The sequence below is a fragment of the Mobula birostris genome, chromosome 1, assembly GCF_030028105.1.
Source record: "Mobula birostris isolate sMobBir1 chromosome 1, sMobBir1.hap1, whole genome shotgun sequence".
Classification (NCBI taxonomy): domain Eukaryota; kingdom Metazoa; phylum Chordata; class Chondrichthyes; order Myliobatiformes; family Myliobatidae; genus Mobula; species Mobula birostris.
Window position 1 is genome coordinate 149,376,020 of NC_092370.1, and position 22,510 is coordinate 149,398,529.

General features: G+C 43.9%; 1 protein-coding gene across 4 annotated transcripts in view; it reads left to right on the forward strand.

Annotated features, from left to right (window-relative positions):
* psen1 (presenilin 1) overlaps positions 1–22,510 on the forward strand; it is a 138,746-nt gene that overhangs the window by 19,565 nt on the left and 96,671 nt on the right. For 3 of the 4 annotated variants that reach the window (XM_072263707.1, XM_072263716.1, XM_072263724.1), the window contains exon 3: positions 9,541–9,693. The exons of the other annotated variant lie outside the window; for it this stretch is intronic. In XM_072263707.1, coding sequence (XP_072119808.1) covers positions 9,541–9,693 — 153 coding nt within the window. The remainder of the gene's footprint in view (positions 1–9,540; positions 9,694–22,510) is intronic. 4 annotated transcript variants of the gene reach the window in all.

Genomic DNA, 22,510 nt, shown 5'->3' on the forward strand with positions numbered 1-22,510 from the left:
TCCTTACCTCTGTTCTTAAAAGATCGCTCCGCAATTTTGAAGCTGTGCCCTCTAGTTCTGGATACCCCCATCACAGGAAACATCCTTTCCACATCCACCTTATCTAGTCCTTTCAGCATTCAGTATGTTTCAATTAGATCCCCTGGTATTCTTCTAAATTCCAGAGAGTACAGGCTCAAAGCTACTAAATGCTCCTCGTATGTTAACCTTGCTATTCCAGGTGTCATCCTCATGAACCTCCTCTGGACTCTCTTCAATGACAATGCATCCTTTCTGAGATACAGGGCCCAAAACTGTTGACAATACTCCAAATGCGGCCTGACTAGTGTCTTATAAAGCCTCAGCATTTTCTCCTTGCAACTCGCATCAAAGTTGCTGGTGAACGCAGCAGGCCAGGTAGCATCTCCAGGAAGAGGTACAGTCGACGTTTCAGGCCGAGACCCTTTGTCAGGACTAACTGAAGGAAGAGCTAGTAAGAGATTTGAAAGTGGGAGGGGGAGATCCAAAATGATAGGAGAAGACAGGAGGGGGAGGGATGGAGCCAAGAGCTGGACAGGTGATTGGCAAAAGGGATATGAGAGGATCATGGGACAGGAGGCCCAGGGAGAAGGAAAAGGGGGAGGCGGGGGAAAACCCAGAGGATGGGCAAGGGGTATAGTCAGAGGGACAGAGGGAGGAAAAGGAGAGTGACAGAAAGAATGTGTGTATATAAATAACGGATGGGGTACGAAGGGAAGGTGGGGCATTAGCGGAAGTTGGAGAAGTCAGTGTTCATGCCATCAGGTTGGAGGCTACCCAGACGGAATATAAGGTGTTGTTGCTCCAATCTGAGTGTGGCTTCATCTTTACAGTAGAGGAGGCTGTGGATAGACATGTCAGAATGGGAATGGGATGTGGAATTAAAATGTGTGGCCACTGGGAGATCCTGCATTCTCTGGCGGACAGAGCGTAGGTGTTCAGCAAAACGATCTCCCAGTCTGCGTCGGGTCTCGCCAATATATAGAAGGCCACATCGGGAGCACCGGACGCAGTATATCACCCCAGCCGACTCACAGGTGAAGTGCCGCCTCACCTGAAAGGACTGTCTGGGGCCCTGAATGGTGGTAAGGGAGGAAGTGTAAGGGCATGTGTAGCACTTGTTCCGCTTCCAAGGATAAGTGCCAGGAGGGAGATCAGTGGGGAGGGATGGGGGGGGAACGAATGGACAAGGGAGTCGCGTAGGGAGCGATCCCTGCGGAAAGCAGAGGGAGGGGAGAGAAAGATGTGCTTAGTGGTGGGATCCCGTTGGAGGTGGCGGAAGTTACGGAGAATACATATAATTCTCCGTAACTTCCGCCACCTCCAACGGGATCCCACCACTAAGCACATCTTTCTCTCCCCTCCCTCTGCTTTCCGCAGGGATCGCTCCCTACGCGACTCCCTTGTCCATTCGTTCCCCCCCCATCCCTCCCCACTGATCTCCCTCCTGGCACTTATCCTTGGAAGCGGAACAAGTGCTACACATGCCCTTACACTTCCTCCCTTACCACCATTCATGGCCCCAGACAGTCCTTTCAGGTGAGGCGGCACTTCACCTGTGAGTCGGCTGGGGTGATATACTGCGTCCGGTGCTCCCGATGTGGCCTTCTATATATTGGCGAGACCCGACGCAGACTGGGAGATCGTTTTGCTGAACACCTACGCTCTGTCCGCCAGAGAAAGCAGGATCTCCCAGTGGCCACACATTTTAATTCCACATCCCATTCCCATTCTGACATGTCTATCCACGGCCTCCTCTACTGTAAAGATGAAGCCACGCAGGTTGGAGGAACAACACCTTAAATTCCGTCTGGGTAGTCTCCAACCTGATGGCATTAACATTGACTTCTCCAACTTCTGCTAATGCCCCACCTCCCCCTCCTACCCCATCTGTTATTTATATACACACATTCTTTCTCTCACTCTCCTTTTTCTCCCTCTGTCCCTCTGACTATACCCCTTGCCCTTTTCCTTCTCCCTGGGCCTCTCATGATCCTCTCATATCCCTTTTGCCAATCACCTGTCCAGCTCTTGGCTCCATCTCTCCCCCTGCTGTCTTCTCCTATCATTTTGGATCTTCCCCTCCCCCTCCCACTTTCAAATCTCTTACTAGCTCTTCCTTCAGTTAGTCCTGACGAAGGGTCTTGGGCTGAAACGTTGACTGTACCTCTTCCTAGAGATGCTGCCTGGCCTGCTGCGTTCACCAGCAACTTTGATGTGTGTTGCTTGAATTTCCAGCATCTGTAGAATTCCTCGTGCTAGCATTTTCTCCTTGTTTTTATATTCTATTCCCCTTAAAATAAATGGCAACTTTGCATTTGCCGCCTTTACCACAGACTCAACCTGCAAATTAACCTTCTGGGAGTCTTGCACGAGGACTCCAAAGTCCCTCTGCACCTCTGATGTTTAAATTTTCTCCCCATTTAGATAATAGTCTGCACTATTGTTCCTTTTACCAAAATGCATTATCGTGCATTTCCCAGCACTGTATTCCATCTGCCACTTTTTTGACCAGTCTTCCAAATTGTCTTAAGTCCTGCTACAATTGCATTGCTTCCTCAGCACTACCTAGCCCAACACCTATCTTTGTATCATCTGCAAACTTTGCCCCAAATTTCATTATCCAAGTCATTGACTAAGAATGCGAAAAGTTGCGGACCCAATACCGAACCCTGAGGAACACAACTAATCACTGGCAGCCAACCAGCAAATGCCCCTTCTATTCCCACTCACTGCCTCCTTCCTGTCAGCCATTCCTCTGTAAATGACAGTATCTTTCTTGTAATACCATGGGATTACAAGAAAAGAGGATGCTGTCTAAGTTGCATGCCATCTTGGTCAATGTCTCCCATCCACTACATAATGTACTGGGTGGGCACAGGAGTACACTCAGCCAGAGACGCATCCCACCGAGATGCAGCACTGAGCGTCATAGGAAGTCATTCCTGCCTGTGACCATCAAACTTTACAACTCCTCCCTTGGAGGGTCAGACACCCTGAGCCAATAGGCTGGTCCTGGACTTATTTCATAATTTGCTGGCATAATTTACATATTACTATTTAACTATTTATGGTTCTATTACTATTTATTGTTTATGGAGCAACTGTAACGAAAACCAATTTCCCCCCAGGATTAATAAAGTACGACTATGACTATTTTACCTGGTTAAGCAGCCTCGTGTGGCACCTCATCAAATGACTTCTAAATATCCAAGCAAATGACATCCACTGCCTCACCTTTGTCCATCCTGCTGGTTACTTCCTTAAAGAACTCCTAACAGATCTGTCAGGCAAGTTTTCCCTTTACAGAAACTATGCTAATTTTGACTTGTCATTAGTTTCCAAGTAGCCCAAAACTTCATCCTTAATAATGTGCTCCAACACTTTCCCAACCACTGAGGTTAGGCTAACTGGCTTATAATTTCCGTTCTTTTGCCTTCCTCCCTTCTTAAAGAGTGGAGTGACATTTGCAATATTCCAGTCCTCAAGTCATTCTTGAAAGGTCATGACCAATGCATCCATTATCTCTTCAGCAACCTCTCTCAGGACTCTGGGATGTAGTCCATCTGGTCCAGGTGAATTGTACACATCAAGACCTTTGAGTTTGCCTAGCACTTTTTCCTTTGTAATAGCAATGGCGCTCACTCCTGCTCCCTGACACTCAGAGGCCTCTGGCACACTGCTGGTGTCTTCCACAGTGAGGACAGATGCAAAGTACCCATTATATTCATCTGTCATTTCTTTGTCCCCATTACTACCTCAACAGAATCATTTTCCAGTGGTCCAATATCAACTCTCACCTCCTTTTTACTCTTTATATAACTGAAAAAAGTTTCAGTACTCTGCTTTATATTATTGCCAGTTTGCCCTCGTATTTCATCTTTTCCCTTCTTATGGTTTTTTTAGTTGTCTTTTGTTAGATTTTTAAAAACTGTCCCAATTATCCAACTCCCACTCACTTTCGCTACATTATATTAGATTATGAAGACACGCAGTCCTCTTTTATTGTCATTTAGTAATGCATGCATTAAGAAATGATACAATATTTTTCTCCGGTGTGATATCACAAAACGCAGGACAGACCAAGACTGAAAAAACTAACAAAACCACATAATTATAACGTATAGTTACAACAGTGCAACAATACCATAACTTGATGAAGAACAGTCCATGGCACAGTAAGAAGTTCAAAGTCTCTCAAATGTCCCACATCTCACGCAGATGGGAGAAGGAAGTAAAACTCTCCCTGCCATGCCGACCACAGTCCGACTCTGAGTCATCCGAAAACTTCGAGCCACCGATCAGCCCTCCGACTCCGAGTACCGAGCACCATCTCTATCCGAACGATTCAACCTCAATCTCAGTCGCCAACAGCAGGCAAAGCCGGGGATTTTGAGGCCTTCCCTCCGGAAGATTCTCGATCGCGCAGTAACAACAGCAGCGAACCTGCGTTTCAGAAATTTCTCCAGATGTTCCTCTGTGCTTTCACGTCTGTCTCCATCAAATCAGAGTTGTCCACGGCCACATTTATCGGATACGATATCATTTTCACTGGAGGGCTGCCCGCGCGGGGCGCGCTGCTATCTCCTCCTCCCACGCTTTATATTTATGATTATATGCCCTTTCCTTAGCTTTTATGCAGTCCTTAACTTCCTTTGTCAACTATAGTTGCCTACCCCTGCCGTTTGAGAACAACTTCTTCTTTGGGACATATTTATCCTGCACCTTGTGAACTATTCCCAGGAACTTCAGTCATCTGTTTTTCCATCATCCCCGCCTGTATCCTCCTCCAATCCACCAGGGCAAGTTCATCTCTCATGTCTCTAATTCATTTTATTCCAATGTGACTTGTGCTTCTCCCTCTCAAACTGCAGTATGAATTCAATCATATTATGATCATTACCTCCTAAGGATTCCTTTACGTTAAACTCCCTAATAAGATCTGGGTTATTACTCAACACCCAATCTAAGACGGCCATTCCCTGAGTAGGCTCAAGCACAAGCTGCTCTAAAAAGCCATTTTGTAGGCATTCAACAAATTCCCTCTCTTGCGATCTGCACCAACCTGGTTTTCCCAATCACTTTGCATATTGAAGTCCCCATTTACAATTGTGTCATTACCCTTACTACATGCCCTTTTCAGCTCCCTTTGCAATCTGAACCCCACATCTTGGCTTCTATTTGAAGGCCTATATATGACACCCATATGTTTTTTTCACCCTTACAGTTTCTTAACTCCACCACAAAGATTTGACAATCTCTGACCCGATGTCACCTCTTTCTAAAGATGTAATTCCATCTCTTATCTATAGAGCCACACCACCGCCTATGCCTTCCTGTCTGTCCTTTTGATACAAAGTATATCTTTTGATGTTAAGTTCCCAACTGTGGCCGCCTTTCAGTCACGACTTAGTAATGCCCACAGTGCCATACAGACCAATCTCTAATTGCACCACGAGTCTGTCCACCTTATTGTGAATGGCACATGTATTTAAATACAGCGCATTCAGTCCTGTATTCTTCGCCCTTTTGAATCTTGCCTCTGTGGTACAATTTAACTCTTTGCTTTGTCTTCATTTGTACCCAATGTTTGGCTTGACCTTCCTTACATTCATGTTACACCCATCATCTACTTGTAAACCTGCTGGCTCATCCTCAGCTCTATCATACTGGTTCCCATCCTCCTGCCACATTAGTTTAAACCACTCCCAACAGCTCTATCAAACCTGTCCACAAGAATATTGTTCCCCCATGGATTCAAGTGCATCCTGCCCCTTTTGTACAGGTCACACCTGCCCCAGAAGAGGTCACAGTTATCCAGAAATCTGAATCACTGCCCTCTGCTCCAATTTTTCAGCCATGCATTTATCTGCCACACTATTCTATTCCTATCCTCACTATCCTCGGCAGCAATCCCAAGATTAGAACCCTTGAGATCCTGGTTCTTAGCTTCCTTCTTGTATTCTGTTTTCAGGACCTCTTCCCCTTTTCTACCTATTTCGTTGGCAATAGAACCAGGACTTCTGGCTGCTCGCCCTCCCTTTTCAGGATATTGTGGATGTGTTCAGAAACATCACAGACCTTGACACCTGGGAGGCAAACTACCATCTGTGTTCATTTCCCTATTTAGGACAATGTAAAGTATGATTCTGTAAACGGTGCCCTACTGGAATGGTACCTTCTGAATTCAAGCAAAAGGTGGCTTTTATAGGAAACCCGTGAAAAGACTTAAAAGCTTTGTCATGAAACTTGCATGCATAAATCGAGATATCTCAGCATAAGACATGAGTCTGGTCAGATACGAGATGATTCCCTAAATCATGCTGATTATATTTGAGTAAATCATGTCGGGTTCTTAAGTTTGTTAAAGCCAGGGGTGGTAATGGGGACAAGCTCCCACTACCGATTAAATGCTCCCGATGGTGTGCATCTCAAATAGTCTCTGAAAATGAAGTCCAGCTCCTGGCCTTCACTTATGGCTTAGCTACTAAGCCTGGTGGAACTGTTTCTACTGATAAGCAGGTCACTGGCACCTTAAAACCAGGTGCTTTGAGGAGAGATGGGGCGCTTCAGCTGTGGTTGGCAGCTCATCTTGGAGAAGGAAAATTGATCTCAAACCTTTGCTGCCTTGCAGTTATACCCATTCATGGGGAAGGCTGCAGCAACTCCTGCGACGCTGCTGATGCCAAACTGTATTGGTCTTTTGAATTCATCAGCTGTATCAAGAGGGGAAGCCTGCTACATGGACAACAGCTTTCTCCATGTTGTACTGCCCTGGCTTGCGTATCACGTAGACAGCTGGGACTGACGGAGGGTCTCAAAGTGATCTAATTGAAGATGGTATGTGAAAGGCTTGATTATCATATATCTCATGGGCACAATTTCAATATCGCCTTTGCTGGATTGTGATAATGAACTTTGTTTAAGAAAGAGGGTGCATGTTTGTCCTGAATCTGCAGCAGTGCCTAGCATTGGTGAATATTTTGAAGTGTGCAGTATATAATGAGATGCCCACAGTTGGAGGCATTACCAGCATCAGCAAATTCATGTGATGCCTCCAAGTACACATTGAGTCATCTTATTTGGCATATTGTGAGTAGGGAAAATTGGTAGAAATATAACAGCAATAAATTATACTAGAACAAACTTCATAATGTCTGATAGTTATCAACTCTTGAAGTCTTCTGGCTGGTTACTGATTTGCTCACTGTAGCCTAGCAGCATAGGCACTGAATCAGGGGTTACTAACACATTAACTTCAGTGTCTACCGTCTCAAGATGATCACGTGCTAGCTTAAACTCCTAGATCTGCCCTTCTAACCCAGTACCTTGCGCATAACTGCGATAATACTGCTAACAGCCAGTCAGTTTTTTTCCTTTGTCAAAGGTATTCTCTGGATCTTACCCCATACCTTCTCAATATCATGTAAAAGCCACATTTCAGTAGACTCAACATTGATGGTATATTTCATCCAGTTATTTTCATTAATATTATCAAACTGGAATATTTTATTCTGGGTTGGCGTGTGGCCAACTGGTTAAGGCGTCGGTCTAATGATCTGAAGGTCGCTAGTTCGAGCCTCAGCTGAGGCAACGTGTTGTGTCCTTGAGCAAGGCACTTAACCACACATTGCTCTGCAACGACACTAGTGCCAAGCTGTACCAGCCCTAGTGCCCTTCCCTTGGACAGCATTGGTGGCGTGGACAGGGGAGACTTGCAGCATGAGCAACTGCCGGTCTTCCATACAACCTTGCTCAGGCCTGCACCTTGGAAACCTTCCAAGGCTCAAATCCATGGTCTCACGAGACTAACGGATGCCTATTTTATTCTGGTTAAAACTAAAACCTTCAGCCCCCCTCCTTTTTTCTGTAGTAGGTTTGATGACTTCGGTCATTGTTTTAATTTAATCTCATGTAACACTTAATTTGTATGTACTTTTTATCACTTGGGTTGCGTCAGAATACCGTCGGATTGCAATTGGAATTATCTTCTTAGTATTATAATCTGAGTATTGTAGGATAGTAGTTGGAAATACCTCAGGATTGGAATCGAAGTACTATTAGTTTGAAAACAACAGGTTTTTATTTCATTGGATTGCAATATAAATGTTTTTAAGCACTAGGTTACAATTGGAATGTTTCTTAGGTAGTTCACCTAATGAATTTAATTTGAGTATAATGTTAATTTTGGTGCTATTCCAGAATAGCAAAGTCTAATACCATAGTTTTCCTACACTCTTAAACTTCCACTAGGTGGTGTATTAAAACAAGAACTAGGCAATTTCTCAGATAATTTAAAAAATACCTTCATCTTGCTGAAATTGATTATAATGTTTTTGATCCGGGATTATTCATAAGTCAATGAAGCATATAAATAGTTGCTTATGGCAGTTTTTTATTAAATGCTAAAAGAACAATTACCGGTTGGTGGCGTAGCAGCATCAGCGCTGGACTATGGGGCAAGAGGTCCCAAGTTCAAATCCGGCCGGCTCCCTTGCACACTCTCCATCCATGCCTGGGTTGAGTGTCGAGATAACAACTCGACCTCGTTTAAAAAAAAACCTGGAGAGGGATGGAGTCCGCCAGGTTTCAGAAGCCCAAGACACGCTGTGCGATGAGCATAGCAAAAAGCTTGTCATGACAGCACCCCGATGACTCCACCAGGAGTTAAGGGCACGCGTGTGGACAGACAGACACAGACACACATGCAGGCGAAAGCAGAACTTAATAGCAAAGGGAAGGTGAAGACAAAGAAAAGAGACCGATCCAACATGGTCTGGTCTTCGAATACCAATTAGCTGAATGCAATAAATTCCATTGCTTGAAGCAGTTAATAAGATAGCTCCCATTTGAGTAAATCTGTATCTGTCTCTGAAACCAAGAAGTTTCCAGAAAAATACCGAGGAACTGTAGCCATTATAAAGCCAGTGAGCAGTTACATACATGGGTAATTTATATAAAAATATAAACAAGCATAAGAAAGTTAAACAGCAATTAAAATAACAATTATATAGTCTCATCCAACAAGAAGTTCAGGTTTGGAAGCTTGTTGATTAGGACCAAGCAGATGATAGTGATGAATCCTGAGCTAAAAATTGATTAAAAGCTGTTGACAAGGTGTGCCAAAGTTGAGTAAACGGCCAGTGAGATTGGATCCACTCTAGACCTGTGTTGGTGGTAAGCAAATTGCGACAGGTGCAGTCCTTGGTCTGGAGTTAATTCTAGTCATGACCAACCACTTCATCATAGTAGACGGGAGTACTTAGCCCCAAGACAGTCAGCTTGAAGTTCAGTAAGTGTGTAAACAAGGAAACCCCAAGCTTCCCAAAATGCAGTCACTGTGGTCTTTATGACTGTGGCGAGGAATGCAGCATTGGAGATAGGAACTTTATATTCTCTAAGTTTATTTGCAGATTTACCCTTTGTTTTTATCCCTAGTTCTGGCTCATAAAGCCATTGCCTCGTGTTACAGGTTTATAATGGGTTTATAATGTGGTAACCACCTGTCTTGTTCCTGACCAGACATATCTGGACATAGAAAAGAAAGCAGCCACAACCTGCCAAAGTTGTGAGCAGGCCGGTTTGAAAATGGATAGTGCTGATGAAAATGAGGAGTGTGTTCCTTTGCTGATCCTTAGAGAGGAGATGGCTGAAGAGACTGTCAGACCTGATCAGGTAGGCTATGGACCGTGCAAAGATGTGAATCCGCAATGTGTGCAGAGGTCTGTGCCTGATAAAACGGGTGTTTCTCCTCCCTGTTCAGGCAGTTTTGTAACTGCACATCGACATGGAAGTCTGTATCGAAAAAAGAACTCAGCTGAGAGACTTTATTTTTGTAGAGAATGATAATTTTCCCAGATGGATCTAATTTAAATGTGAGCCTGAACTCGGCCTATCGGTTATTCGGTGTGTAGGAGTGGAAGTTGCTCTTTACTTTTACTTTTACTTTGTGTTGCTGAAGGGGTTTGTTGTGGTATACTTGTAGAAATAAGTACAATCCAGTCTGCCTTGGTGATTTCAGCTGAAGCTTTGAGATGTTTAGTGAACAGATGTATCTTTTTAAAGGAGCATAAAAGAAGATGCTGGGGAATAAGCAACAAGCCAAGCAGCATCTGTGGCAAGTTGCTAACTTTCATCAAAACTCAGTGAGAAGACACCATGCTTCAAGTTGCAGAGATGCAGAAATTGGATGGAATTTCTGTAATGACTCCAATTCTCCTTCTGTCCCACTCTAAACTCTGCACGTGGTTGTACTTGCTTCGGTTTATCACTTTTGTGTTGATTCTTAATTGCTGGGTTTTGAAGTAATTGTTGCCTGATCGGTACCCTATCACATATCTCCTCAACCTCTCTCATCTTTAGGCTTAGAACTGTACAGCATGGAAACGGGCCCTTCAGGCCATCTAGTCTGTGCCAAGTCATTAATCTGCTTAGTCCCATCAACAAGCATTCAGACCAGAGCCCTCCACACCTCTCCCATCCAGGTACCTATACAAACTTCTCTTAAATATTGAAATCGATCCTGCATGCACCAACTTGCACTGACAGCTCATTCCACACTCTCATCTTCCTATGAGTGAAAATGTTCCCGCTCATGTTCCCATAAACTTTACACCTTTCACCCTTAACCCATGACCTGTAGTTGTAGTCTCACCCAACAAATGCCTGCTTCCATTTACAAACACAAGAAAATCTGCAGATCCAAGCAACACACACAAAATGCTGGAGAAACTCAGCAGGCCAGGCAGCATCTATGGAAAAGAGTACAGCTGGCATTTTGGGCTGAGACCCTTCGTCAGGCTTGTACTACCCTGTCTGTATCCCTCATAATTTTATATCCCTCTATCAAATTTCTCTTCAATCTTCTACCATCTAGGGAATAAAGTCAGAATTGAAAATACACTTGGACTGAGATGTTAACTGTCCTGTGCTATCACCAGTGGGATCATCAGTTGATCTGCCACCTGTCTTCAGGAGTTTCAGCCCACTTATGATCAAGACTCCCTCGAGGTGGTGGGCCAGCAGTGCTAAAGCACCACCTCCCACTGGTGAGCTTAAAAACTTGGCATCTGCTTCTATCAGAGTTGTTGGTCACTTCCATCCAACAGATAGTCTACCCTTCAGGTGTCTATGCAACTACTGAAGGGTTTGCAAAAGATGGATACACTGTCTGACTATCTGCCCCTCTGGACATACTTGGTCCACACCCATGATGGTCCTGTCTCTGCTGCCTCAGCTGGTTGACTTGATCTCTCTTCTAGTGAAGCCAAGGTCACGCAGCCACTTCTGGAAAGTGAACGCAATAAAGCCATGGCAACCTACTTTGAATGGATAGCATGAGACCTTCCACCCTCTGTCTCTGCACTCTGATCTTAATTCTGCATGCTTGGTTAACTTGCACTCATGAGCTTCATCGATGTTGTCTTCCCAGGGAACTGTGAGTTCACCAATAACCACTTCTCTACTGGTTTCAGACCATACAATTATATCTGGACACAATCTGGTGAAAGCTATTTGCTCTGGGAAACTGCCTTTCCCATCCAGGTCAGCCTTGACACACCAATCATTGGCTGAAGAAAGTATGCTTGATCGTGAGCCTGTGCTGTACACCCTTTACTTGGAGCCTTCTTTCACAAATGATATGCGATGTTCTGTGCAGCATGGGGCATGAGATAAGTTGTGCTGCAGTACTCTCTGCTCAACCGCTTCTGTTACAACTTTGAGAACATTGTAATGTCTCCAAGTGTACATGCCGCTGGAAAGACTGACTCTGCATGCACTCAAAATATGTTGAAGTGTTCCCTCCTCGCCACAAGCAGCACACCTGTCTGTCTTATCTTCATACCAGGTGCTGAGGTTGGCAGGTATTGGAAGCAGGTCATACGCTGCTCTGCACAGAAAAGAAATACGGAGCGGTTCCATCTGCCACAGAACATTCCAAGATAGAAGTCGTTGTTCAACACTTTCCCACCAGGTCCAAGCCCCTTGTTTGGCCAGGCCAGCTGTTTTAGCTAACCTCTTCTCCTCTTCTACCTCTCGTATTTCTTGCGTTACAAGCTCATGGCGCTCCTTACCTGTAAAAGATGACCACCACTTGTGGGTTGTCCATCCAAGTCCCTGGAAGCCTAGCTGGGTAGCCCCAACCGTATCCTTGTGCTTCAGTCTAGACTCTGCCTCATCAACTGCTACATGGGCTGACCACTTCCTGCCTGATCGCACATCCGGCTGGGTGTTCTTGATGACAGGGTCTTTTGAATCTCGAAGCATCAAGACTGATTTTACCTTGGCTACCTTGACCTCTTCAACAAGGGATTGTACTGGATGGTAAGCTTTGTCTGGCTACTGTAGATTGCAACATTGGTGAGGCTGCTCGGTACTCCAAACCACTTCTTCACATACTTGTTGATCTTCCGTTCCATTGCCTCAACATGGGACATTGCTACTTCATAGACACTTAGTGGCCACGTTATCTGTGACATCAGTCCGTACTGCAAGCCCCACAACTTCAACTTGCCAGGCAAGCCACACTTGTTGACAGACATCAGACCTCTGCTGATCTGTTCTCCTGTCTGTTGAACCCTCTTGGTGTCTCTCAGCTCCTCTGTGTACCATCGCCCGAGGCTCTTAACTGGTTGGTCCTGAATAGATGGAATCCCCTCTCTACAAAGGGTGAAATGAAAGTCAACCAGCTTTCCTCTCCTAAGAACAAGGTTCCTTGACTTCTTGGTTTTGAACTTCATTCTTCCCCAATCCATTAGTTCCTGGAGTCTAGATGGTACACTTTCCACTGCCTCTGTGCTAGGACCCAAAAGGGTGAGATCGTCCATGAACGCTTGTATTGGTGGTAACTCCCCTCCGCCATCAAGTGCGACACCTGGTCCCACTGATTCTGCAGCCCTCGCAATGACCTCCATGGCTAACACAAAAAGGATGGGTGAAATCGCACATCCCATTGGGATTCCAACATCCAAGCTCTGCCACCTAGTTGTAAACTATTGAGTGGAAAACCTCATCCGGAAATCGTTGTAGTACCGCATAACAAAGTTCCTCACCTGAGCAGGAATCCATAGAAATTCCATCGCAAACTCAGTCAGGGCATATAATCTATTCCACCATTCCCTATAAATATAAATTCTCTGTACTCTTTCAATCTGATTTACATCTTTCCTGTACATGGTATAACTGGACACAATATTCCAAATTAGTCTCACCAACATCTTATGCAATTTCAACATAATATTCCAATTCCTGTAATCAGTGTATTGACTTATGAAGGCCAATGTCCCAAAAGCTTTCCCTATCTATCTGTGATGCCACTTTCAAGGAATTATGGATCTGTATTCCCAGACAACTCTGATACATCACACTCCTTAATGACCTACTGCTCACCGTGCTGGTCCTCCCAAAGTGCAACATTTCATGATTGTCTGCATTAAATTCCATCTGCCGTTTTTCCAGCTGGTCTAGATCCAGCAGAAAGCTTTGACGGTCTTCCTCACTATCCACTGCATCCCCAGTCATGGTGTCATCTGCAAATTTGCTGATCCAGTTTCCCACAGATCATCCAGATTGTTGATATAGATGACAAATAACAACCGATCCAGCATAGATCCCTTCGGAACAGCAGTAGTCACAGGCCTCCAGTCCTAGAGGCAACCATCTACCACGCTCTGGTTTTGTCCACAATGCCAATGTCTAATCCAGTTCACTGCCTCATCTTAAATGCCAATTGACTGATCCTTCTTGACCAACGTCCTATGTCAAATGCCTTGCTAAAGACCTTGCCACATTATCCATTGCCTTGCCTTCATCAACAGTGGATATGATGGGGTCTTTTAAGAGACATTTAGATAGGTGCATGGAGCTTAGTAAAATAGAGGGCTATAGGTAAGCCTAGTAATTTCTAAGGTAGAGACATGTTCAGCACAACTTTGTGGGCAGAAGGGCCTGTATTGTGTTGTAGGTTTTCTATGTTCTAACTTCCCTGGTAACTTCCTCAAAAAACTATTAAATCGGTTAGACGTGGCTTACCACACATAAAGCCATATTAACTATTCCTATTCAGCCCTGAATATCCGAATATTTGTATATCTGGTCCTTTAAAATACCTTCTAATAACTTTCCCACCACTGATGTCGTGTTCACTGGCCTATAATTTCCTGGTTTATTCTTAGAACCTTTTGTAAACCACAGAACAACTCTACGTATCGTCTAATCCTTTGGCACCTCACCCATCGCTAAGGATGTTTTAAAAATCTCTGCTAGGGCCCCTGCAATTTCTGCACTAGCCTCCCATAGAGTCCGAGGGATCACCTTGTAAGGTCCAGGGGATTTATCCACCCTAATTTGCCTTAAGACAGCAAACACCTCCTCCTTTATAATCCATATAGGGTCCATGACTTCGCTGCTGCTTTGCCTCACATCTACAGACTCGGTGTCCATCTCCCAAGTAAATACAGATGCAAAAAATCTATTTAAGATCTCCCCTGTCCCTTTCGACTCCACACATGGATTACCGTTGTGGTCTTCCAGAGGATCATTTTGCTCATAATATATCTGTCAAAGTCTTTGGGATTTTCCTTTACATTTTCTGCCGGAGGAAACTTGTGTCTTCTTTTTGCCCTCCAGATTTCTTTAAGTGTTCTCTTGCATTTCTTACACTATTCAAGTATCTCGTTTGTTATCGCCTGCCTACCTGCATCTCCTCCTTTTTCTTAACCAGAGCCTCAGTATCTCTCAAAAACTGAGGGAACCTAAACTTGTTATTCTTGCCTTTTATTCTCACAGCAACATATAAAATCCGTACTTTAAAAATTTCACTTTTGAAGGCCTCCCACTTCCCAGATCTTTTCTGATATCATCCAAATTGGCCTTTCTCCAATTTCGTATCTCAACCCAAGGACTAGACACATCCTTTTCCAAAATTACCTTGAAATTGATGGCATTATGATCGCTAGATGCAAAGTGTTCCCCTGCATAAACTATCATCTGCCTTGTCTTTTTTCTTTATAGAAGATCCAGTATCACACTCTCTCTAACTGGCACTTCTGTGTACTACGTACTGATTAAAGAAGCTTTCCTGAACATACTTGACAGACACTTAACCTTATCAGCCATGTTCCAATAAGGGAGTCCCAGTCAATATGTGGAAAGTTAAGCTCACCTACTATCACAACCTTACGGTTCCCTGACTAATAATGCCATCCTTCCCACTCTGTCACATCTAAAACAATGGAACCCCAGAACATTGAACTGCCAGTCCTAGCCTTCCTGAAGCTAAGTGTCACTAATGGCTACAATGTAATAACTCCACATGCTAATCCATGCCTTAGCTCATCCACCTTTCCTATAATACACTGTGCCTTGAAATATACACAGCTCAGAGCAGTGGTCCCACCATGCCTGACCTTTTGATTCCTGACTTTGTTTGTAGGCTTAACGACCACTTTCTCCACAACCACTCCACTCTCTGTTCTGGTGTTCTGATTCCCAACTCTAGTTTAAACCCCCTCGTGCATCACTAGCAAACCTGCCCACTAGGATGTTAGTCCCCCTCCAGTTCAGATGCAAACTGTTCCTTCTGTACAGATCCCACCTTCCCTGGAAGAGAGCCTAATGATCCAAAAATCTGAAGCCCTCCCTCCTACACCAACACCTTAGCCATGTGTTAAACTGTAATAATCTTTCTATATCTGGCCTTGCTAGCACAAAGCTTTGGAAGCAATACTGAAATTACAACCCTGCAGATCCTGTCCTTAACTTACTACTGAACTCTCTGAGCTCACTTTGCAGGACCTTATCACCCATCCTACTCATGGCGTTGGTGCCGACGTGGACTACGGCCTCTGGCTGCTTGCACTCCCACTTAAGAATGCTGTGGACTCAAACTGACATGCTTCTGACCCTGGCACCTGGGAAGCAACAAACCATTCTGGAATTTCAATCTCGTCAACCTTTCTGTTCCTCTAACCAACCAATCTCCTATCACAGCTAGTCTCTTCTTCTCTCCCCCCACCCACCTTTCCTTCTGAGCCACAGAGCCCAAATTATTGCCAGAGACCTTACCATGTGTTTCCTCTGCTAAGTCATCTCCCCTCCCCCCCATACAATATCCAGAGTGTTGTTGAGGGGAATGGCCAAAGGGGTACTCTGCACTGGTTGATTATCCCCTTCCCCCTCCTGATCACCCAGTTACCAGTGTCCAGCACTTTGGATGTATCAGCCCTACAGCTTCCTGAATGATCCAGAGTTAATCCAGTTCCAGCTCAACACAGTCTGATGGAAGCACTTCTTGTAGATATAGTCATCAGGGATACTGGAGCTCCCTGCCTTCCCACATTCTGCAAGAGGAGCATTCTGGTATCCTGAATGGCATTCCCACTGCTCTCAAAGTGCAATAAGAAAGAAATAAAGAATAAATAACAAAGAAAAAATCTACCTGATGCCTACACCTCTCCTCACCAAAGCCTCAACTCTCCAATCCAACACTAGCCCACTCACACAGTGGCTGCTCCACTTAAACCTAACTTCTTTTTATTGGTCCTTGCCAAGTGCTGAATTATGCTTAAACTCTGTCTACCCCTATGCATTTCGGTGTCTCCTTGGGACTGTCGCACACAAAATGTTTTCTCATTTTTCTAGATTTAATGAAGGATCCTTGACCTAAAACATTGATTTTTTTTTTCCAGTGCAGAGTGATTCCTTATGAAATAGTTTCTTTGTATTTACTGCACAAAATCCTTTTATGCTCAGTCAAAACCTCTGTTGGATAAACCAGGATTTGCATCATCTGCCCTTGTAAGGCCACGTATCATTATTCTGTCTGGAGATATGATCATGAGAGGAAGTGGCTATCTTTTGTATGGACCATAGACTAACAGAGATTCGGTTTAAAAGTTACATAGCTTTGAAAGAGGAAGAATTGCATGTGGTGTTCCATTGCTGGTTAAATGACTGAAAACTAGACGAAACAATCTACAATGGTACCCACCACCTGACCCTTGTCAGAGGTGAGGGTGACCAGAAAATAGGGAAATGTTTTAATTTGCTTCAGTTGGCTTTAAATATATCCATTGTAAAATCTTTAATGTTTTTCTACCTTTTAAAATTTACATTTTGAAGCTGTTGCAGGCAGAGGACAAACATACATAATTGGAAACATGTATGTACAAAAAGAAATGAGCAAGCAGCTTAATTAGTTAGGAGTTCTGCAATATTTTCCTTTTTTAGCTGTTCCAGAGGCAAATTGAATTTTATTACTTGAAAAGCCTTGTGGAAGTTTATAGAAGCCCTGTTTATCTGAACGCTGTTAAATATGCCGCAAGCATTTCCATAACATTTAAAATTCTTTGATTAAAATAATGCACCTTACAATGAAATAATATTTTAACTAAATATGCAAGAAGTAAATGCCTATAGTTTTATTGATGACCATCATTAGATGTTGGGCAGGTTCAGTTGCTAAGGTTATTGGCTGACAGAGAACTGAATTGTGTGGAGTAGAATGATCTCGATTTGGTCCTCTGTTTTATTCGGGGAACTAGGGAAAGTGGTCCTTTGTCCCAGCTCGTTCACATTGACCAAGTTTTCCATTTAAGTGAGGCCCATTTTGCCTGCATTTGGCCCATATTTCTCTCATAAAACAGTAGAGGAACTGGTCAGCTGCTATACAGTGCCTTGCAAAAGTATTCAGCCGTCACCCCTTTGTTCACATAAGTGAGTATTACAACCAAGGATTTTGATTAATTTAACTGAGAATCTTTATGAATCAAATGCTCGTTTTTTCATAGTAGAGCCCAAAAATCAGGGAAAATAGCGAAACATGAAAATCTAAAAATTCAAAAACTGAAATATCAACAGTTCAAAAGTATTCACCCCTTTGTTCAGTACTTAGTTGAACCATCTCTCACAGCTTTTATAGTCAGTAGTCTTTTTGAATAAGCTTTGCACAGCATGATGGAGTAAGATTTGCCCATTCCTCCTTGCAAAATTCCTCAAGCTCTGCCAGGTTAATTGAGGTCTCACCAGAGATGTTCAATCGGATTAAGGTCAAAACTGACTGGGCCACTCAAGGACATCAATTTTCTTCATTTGAAGTCACTCCTTGGTTGCTCTGGCAGTGTGCTTTAGGTCCTTGTACTGCCAAAAGTTGAATTTCCTCCGCAATTTAAGCTTTCTGGCAGAGGCGAGCAGCTTTTTTATCCAGGATCTTTCTGTATTTAGTAACATTCATCTTCCCATCAGTCCTGACAAAATTTCCAGTCCCTGCTGCTGAAAAGCTCCCCCACCATACTTTACAGAAGGGAAGGTGTTGCATGGTTGATGCGCAGTATTAGATTTGCACCACCTGTTCCACTTAGTGTTGTGCCCAAAAGTTCCACATTAGAGCAGGGGGCAGGGATTCAGATTACTGGATCATTGGGATCTCTTTTGAGGCAGGTGTGATCTGTACAAAAAGGATGGGTTGCACTTGAATCCCAGGGGGACCTATATCCTGGCGGGGAGGTTTGCTGAGGCTACTGGGGAGAGTTTAAACTAGAGTTGTTGGGGGGTGGGAACCGAACTGAAGAGACTGGGGAGGAGATGGTTGGCTCACAAATAGAGAAAGCTTGGAGACAGTGTGTGAAGGAGGATAGGCAGGTGATAAAGAAGGGACACGCTCAGACCGACGGTTTGAGATGTGTCTATTTTAACGCAAGGAGTATTGTGAACAAAGCGGATGAGCTTAGAACGTGGATCAGTACTTGGAGCTATGATGTGGTGGCCATTACAGAGACTTGGATGACTCAGGGACAGGAATGGTTACTTCAAGTGTCGGGTTTTAGATGTTTCAAAAAGGACAGGGAGGGAGGCAAAAGAGGTGGGGGCGTGGCACTGTTGATCAGAGATAGTGTCACAGCTGCAGAAAAGGTGGACGTCATGGAGGGATTGTCTACAGAGTCTGTATGGGTGGAGGTTAGGAACAGGAAAGGGTCAATAACTTGGTGTTTTTATAGGCCGCCCAATAGTAACAGGGCTATCGAGGAGCAGAAAGGGAAACAGATTTTGGAAGGGTGTAATAATAACAGATTTGTCATGATGGGAGATTTTAATTTCCCAAATATTAATTGGCATCTCCCTAGAGCAAGGGGTTTAGATGGGGTGGAGTTTGTTCGGTGTGTTCAGGAAGATTTCTTGACACAATATGTAGATAAGCCTACAAGAGGCAAGACCACAGTTGATTTGGTATTGGGAAATGAACCTGGTCAGGTGTCAGATCTCTCAGTGAGAGAGCATTTTCGAGATAGTGATCATAATTCTATCACCTTTACAATAGCATTGGAGAGAGATAGGAACAGACAAGTTAGAAAAGCGTTTAATTGGAGTAGGGGGAGTTATGAGGCTATCAGGCAGGAAATTGGAAGCTTAAATTGGGAACAGATGTTCTCAGGGAAAAGTACAGAAGAAATGTGGCAAATGTTCAGGGGATATTTGTGTGGAGTTCTGCATAGGTATGTTGCAATGAGACAGGGAAGTTATGGTAGGGTACAGGAATTGTGGTGACAAAGGCTGTAGTAAATCTAGTCAAGAAGAAAAGAAAAGCTTACAAAAGGTTCAGAGAGCTAGGTACTGTTAGAGATCTAGAAGATTACAGGGTTAACAGGAAGGAGCTTAAAAAGGAAATTAGGTAAGCCAAAAGGGGCCATGAGAAGGCCTTGACAGGCAGGATTAAGGAAAATCCCAAGGCATTCTACAAGTATCTGAACAGCAAGAGGATAAGACATGAAAGAATAGGACCTATCAAGTGTAACAGTGGGAAAGTATGTGTGGAACCTGAGGAAATAGCAGAGGTACTTAATGAATACTTTACTTCAGTATTCACCATGGAAAAGGATCTTGGTGATTGTAGTAATGACTTGCAGCAGACTGAAAAGCTTGAGCATGTAGATATTAAGAAAGAGGATGTGCTGGAGCTTTCGGAAAGCATCAAGTTGGATAAGTCGCTGGGACCGGATGAGATGTAACCCAGGCTACTGTGGGAGGGGAGGGAGGAGATTGCTGAGCCTCTGACGATTATCTTTGCATCATCAGTGAGGACGGGAGAGGTTCCGGAGGATTGGAGGGTTGCGGATATTGTTCCTTTATTCAAGAAAGGGAGTAGAGATAGCCCAGGAAATTATAGACCAGTGAGTGTTATTTCAGTGGTTGGTAAGTTGATGGAGAAGATCCTGAGAGGCAGGATTTATGAACATTTCGAGAGGTTATAATATGATTAGGAATAGTCAGCATGGCTTTGTCAAGGGCAGGTCATGCCTTACGAGCCTGATTGAATTTTTTGAGGATGTGACTAAACACATTGATGAAGGAAGAGCAGTAGATGTAGTGTATATGGATTTCAGCAAGGCATTTGATAAGGTACCCCATGCAAGGCTTATTGAGAAAGTAAGGAGGCATGGGATCGAAGGGGACATTGCTTTGTGGATCCAGAACTGGCTTGCCCACAGAAGGCAAAGAGTGGCTGTAGACGGGTCATATTCTGCATGGAGGTCAGTCACCAGTGGAGTGCCTCAGGGATCTGTTCTGGGGCCCTTACTCTTTGTGATTTTTATAAATGACCTGGATGAGGAAGTGGAGGGATGGGTTAGTACGTTTGCTGATGACACAAAGGTTGGAGGTGTTGTAGATAGTATGGAGGGCTGTCAGAGGTTACAGTGGGACATTGATAGGATGCAAAACTGGGCTGAGAAGAGGCAGATGGAATTCAACCCAGATAAGTGTGAAGTGGTTCATTTTGGTAAGTCAAATATGATGGCAGAATATAGTATTAATGGTAAGACTCTTGGCAGTGTGGAGGATCAGAGGGATCTTGGGTCCGTGTCCATAGGACACTCAAAGCTGCTGCGCGGGTTGACTCTGTGGTTAAGAAGGCGTACGGTGTATTGGCCTTCTTCAACTGTGGAATTAAATTTAGGAGCCGAAAGGTAATGTTGCAGCTATATAGGACCCTGGTCAGACCCCACTTGGAGTACTGTGCTCAGTTCTGGTTGCCTCATTATAGGAAGGATGTGGAAGCTATAGAAAGGGTGCAGAGGAGATTTACAAAGATGTTGCCGAGATTGGGGAGCATGCGTTATGAGAATAGGTTGAGTGAACTCGGACTTTTCTCCTTGGAGCGACGGAGGATGAGAGGTGACCTGATAGGGGTGTATAAGATGATGAGAGGCATTGATCGTGTGGATAGTCAGAGGCTTTTTCCCAGAGCTGAAATGGTTGCCACAAGAGGACACAGGTTTAAGGTGCTGGGGAGTAGGTACAGAGGAGATGTCAGGGATAAATTTTTTTACTCAGAGAGTGGTGAGTGTGTGGAATGGGCTGCCTGCAACGGTGGTAGAGGCGGTTACAATAGGGTCTTTTAAGAAACTTTTAGATAGGTACATGGAGCTGAGAAAAATAGAGAGCTGTGGGTAAGCCTAGTAATTTCTAAGGTAGGGATGTGTTGGGCACAACTTTGTGGGCCGAAGGGCCTGTGTTGTGCTGTAGGGTTTCTATTAGTCTCATGGACCAGAAGGCCTTCCACATATTTACAGTATCTTCTCAGTGACGCTTTGCAAAGTCTTTACAGGCAAGGGTATGCTGTTTTTAGTGGTACATGTGGCATAGATCTAATACTGCACACCATTGTGGAGGAGGGGCAGAGCGCAAGTTATCCAAGTTTGCTGATGACCTGAAAATAGGTGGAAGAATATGTAACAATGTGCAAAAATGTTGGTGTTTAAGAATGGGAAGTGTTGTTTCAGTGTTACTGGTGATGCCACATGTGTAATACTTTGCATAGTTCTGGAACCCTTATAAAGTATACTGATACCGAAGGCAGTCCAAAGGAGATTTGCCAAACTAATTCTTGAGATTAAAGGGTTGCTGGATCACAGGTTGCTAAGGTTATGAGACTGATATTCTTTTGAGTTTAGAAGAATGAGCGGTGATCTTATTGAAGCATGTAAGATTCTTGGAGTGCTTGATGGGATAACTGTTGAGATATGATGAATCACCAGTTATTTAAAACTGACGTGTAGGAATTTCTTGTAGAGGGTGGTGAAACACTTCAGTTCTTCATCTGGTTGTGAAAGCTAGATCATGGGGCATATTTAAGAGGAAGTAGATAAGTTTGTAAAGATCAGGGAATTGAGGGCTGTGGAGAACTGGAAAGAAGAGATAAGTTTGGGAGAGGTCAGCATGATATTAAATATCAGGATGGGCTGTGAAGTACCAAGTGGCCTTGTCCATATGAATCAAGTCAATTAAGAAGTGCTGCCAATTACTTGGAGCCCTACCCAGAAAACGCATTAACTTGGAAGGGATCAGGTTTTTTACTGAGGAATAGAGGATTTTTCACAACAGACTCTGGCTGCCAATTTCATTTACTCTGACTGTCGATTTCAAGTTTATACTGTAGAATAGAGAATCTTTCATACGGACTCCGACTGCCAATTGCATTCTTTGTTTTGTGCAACAG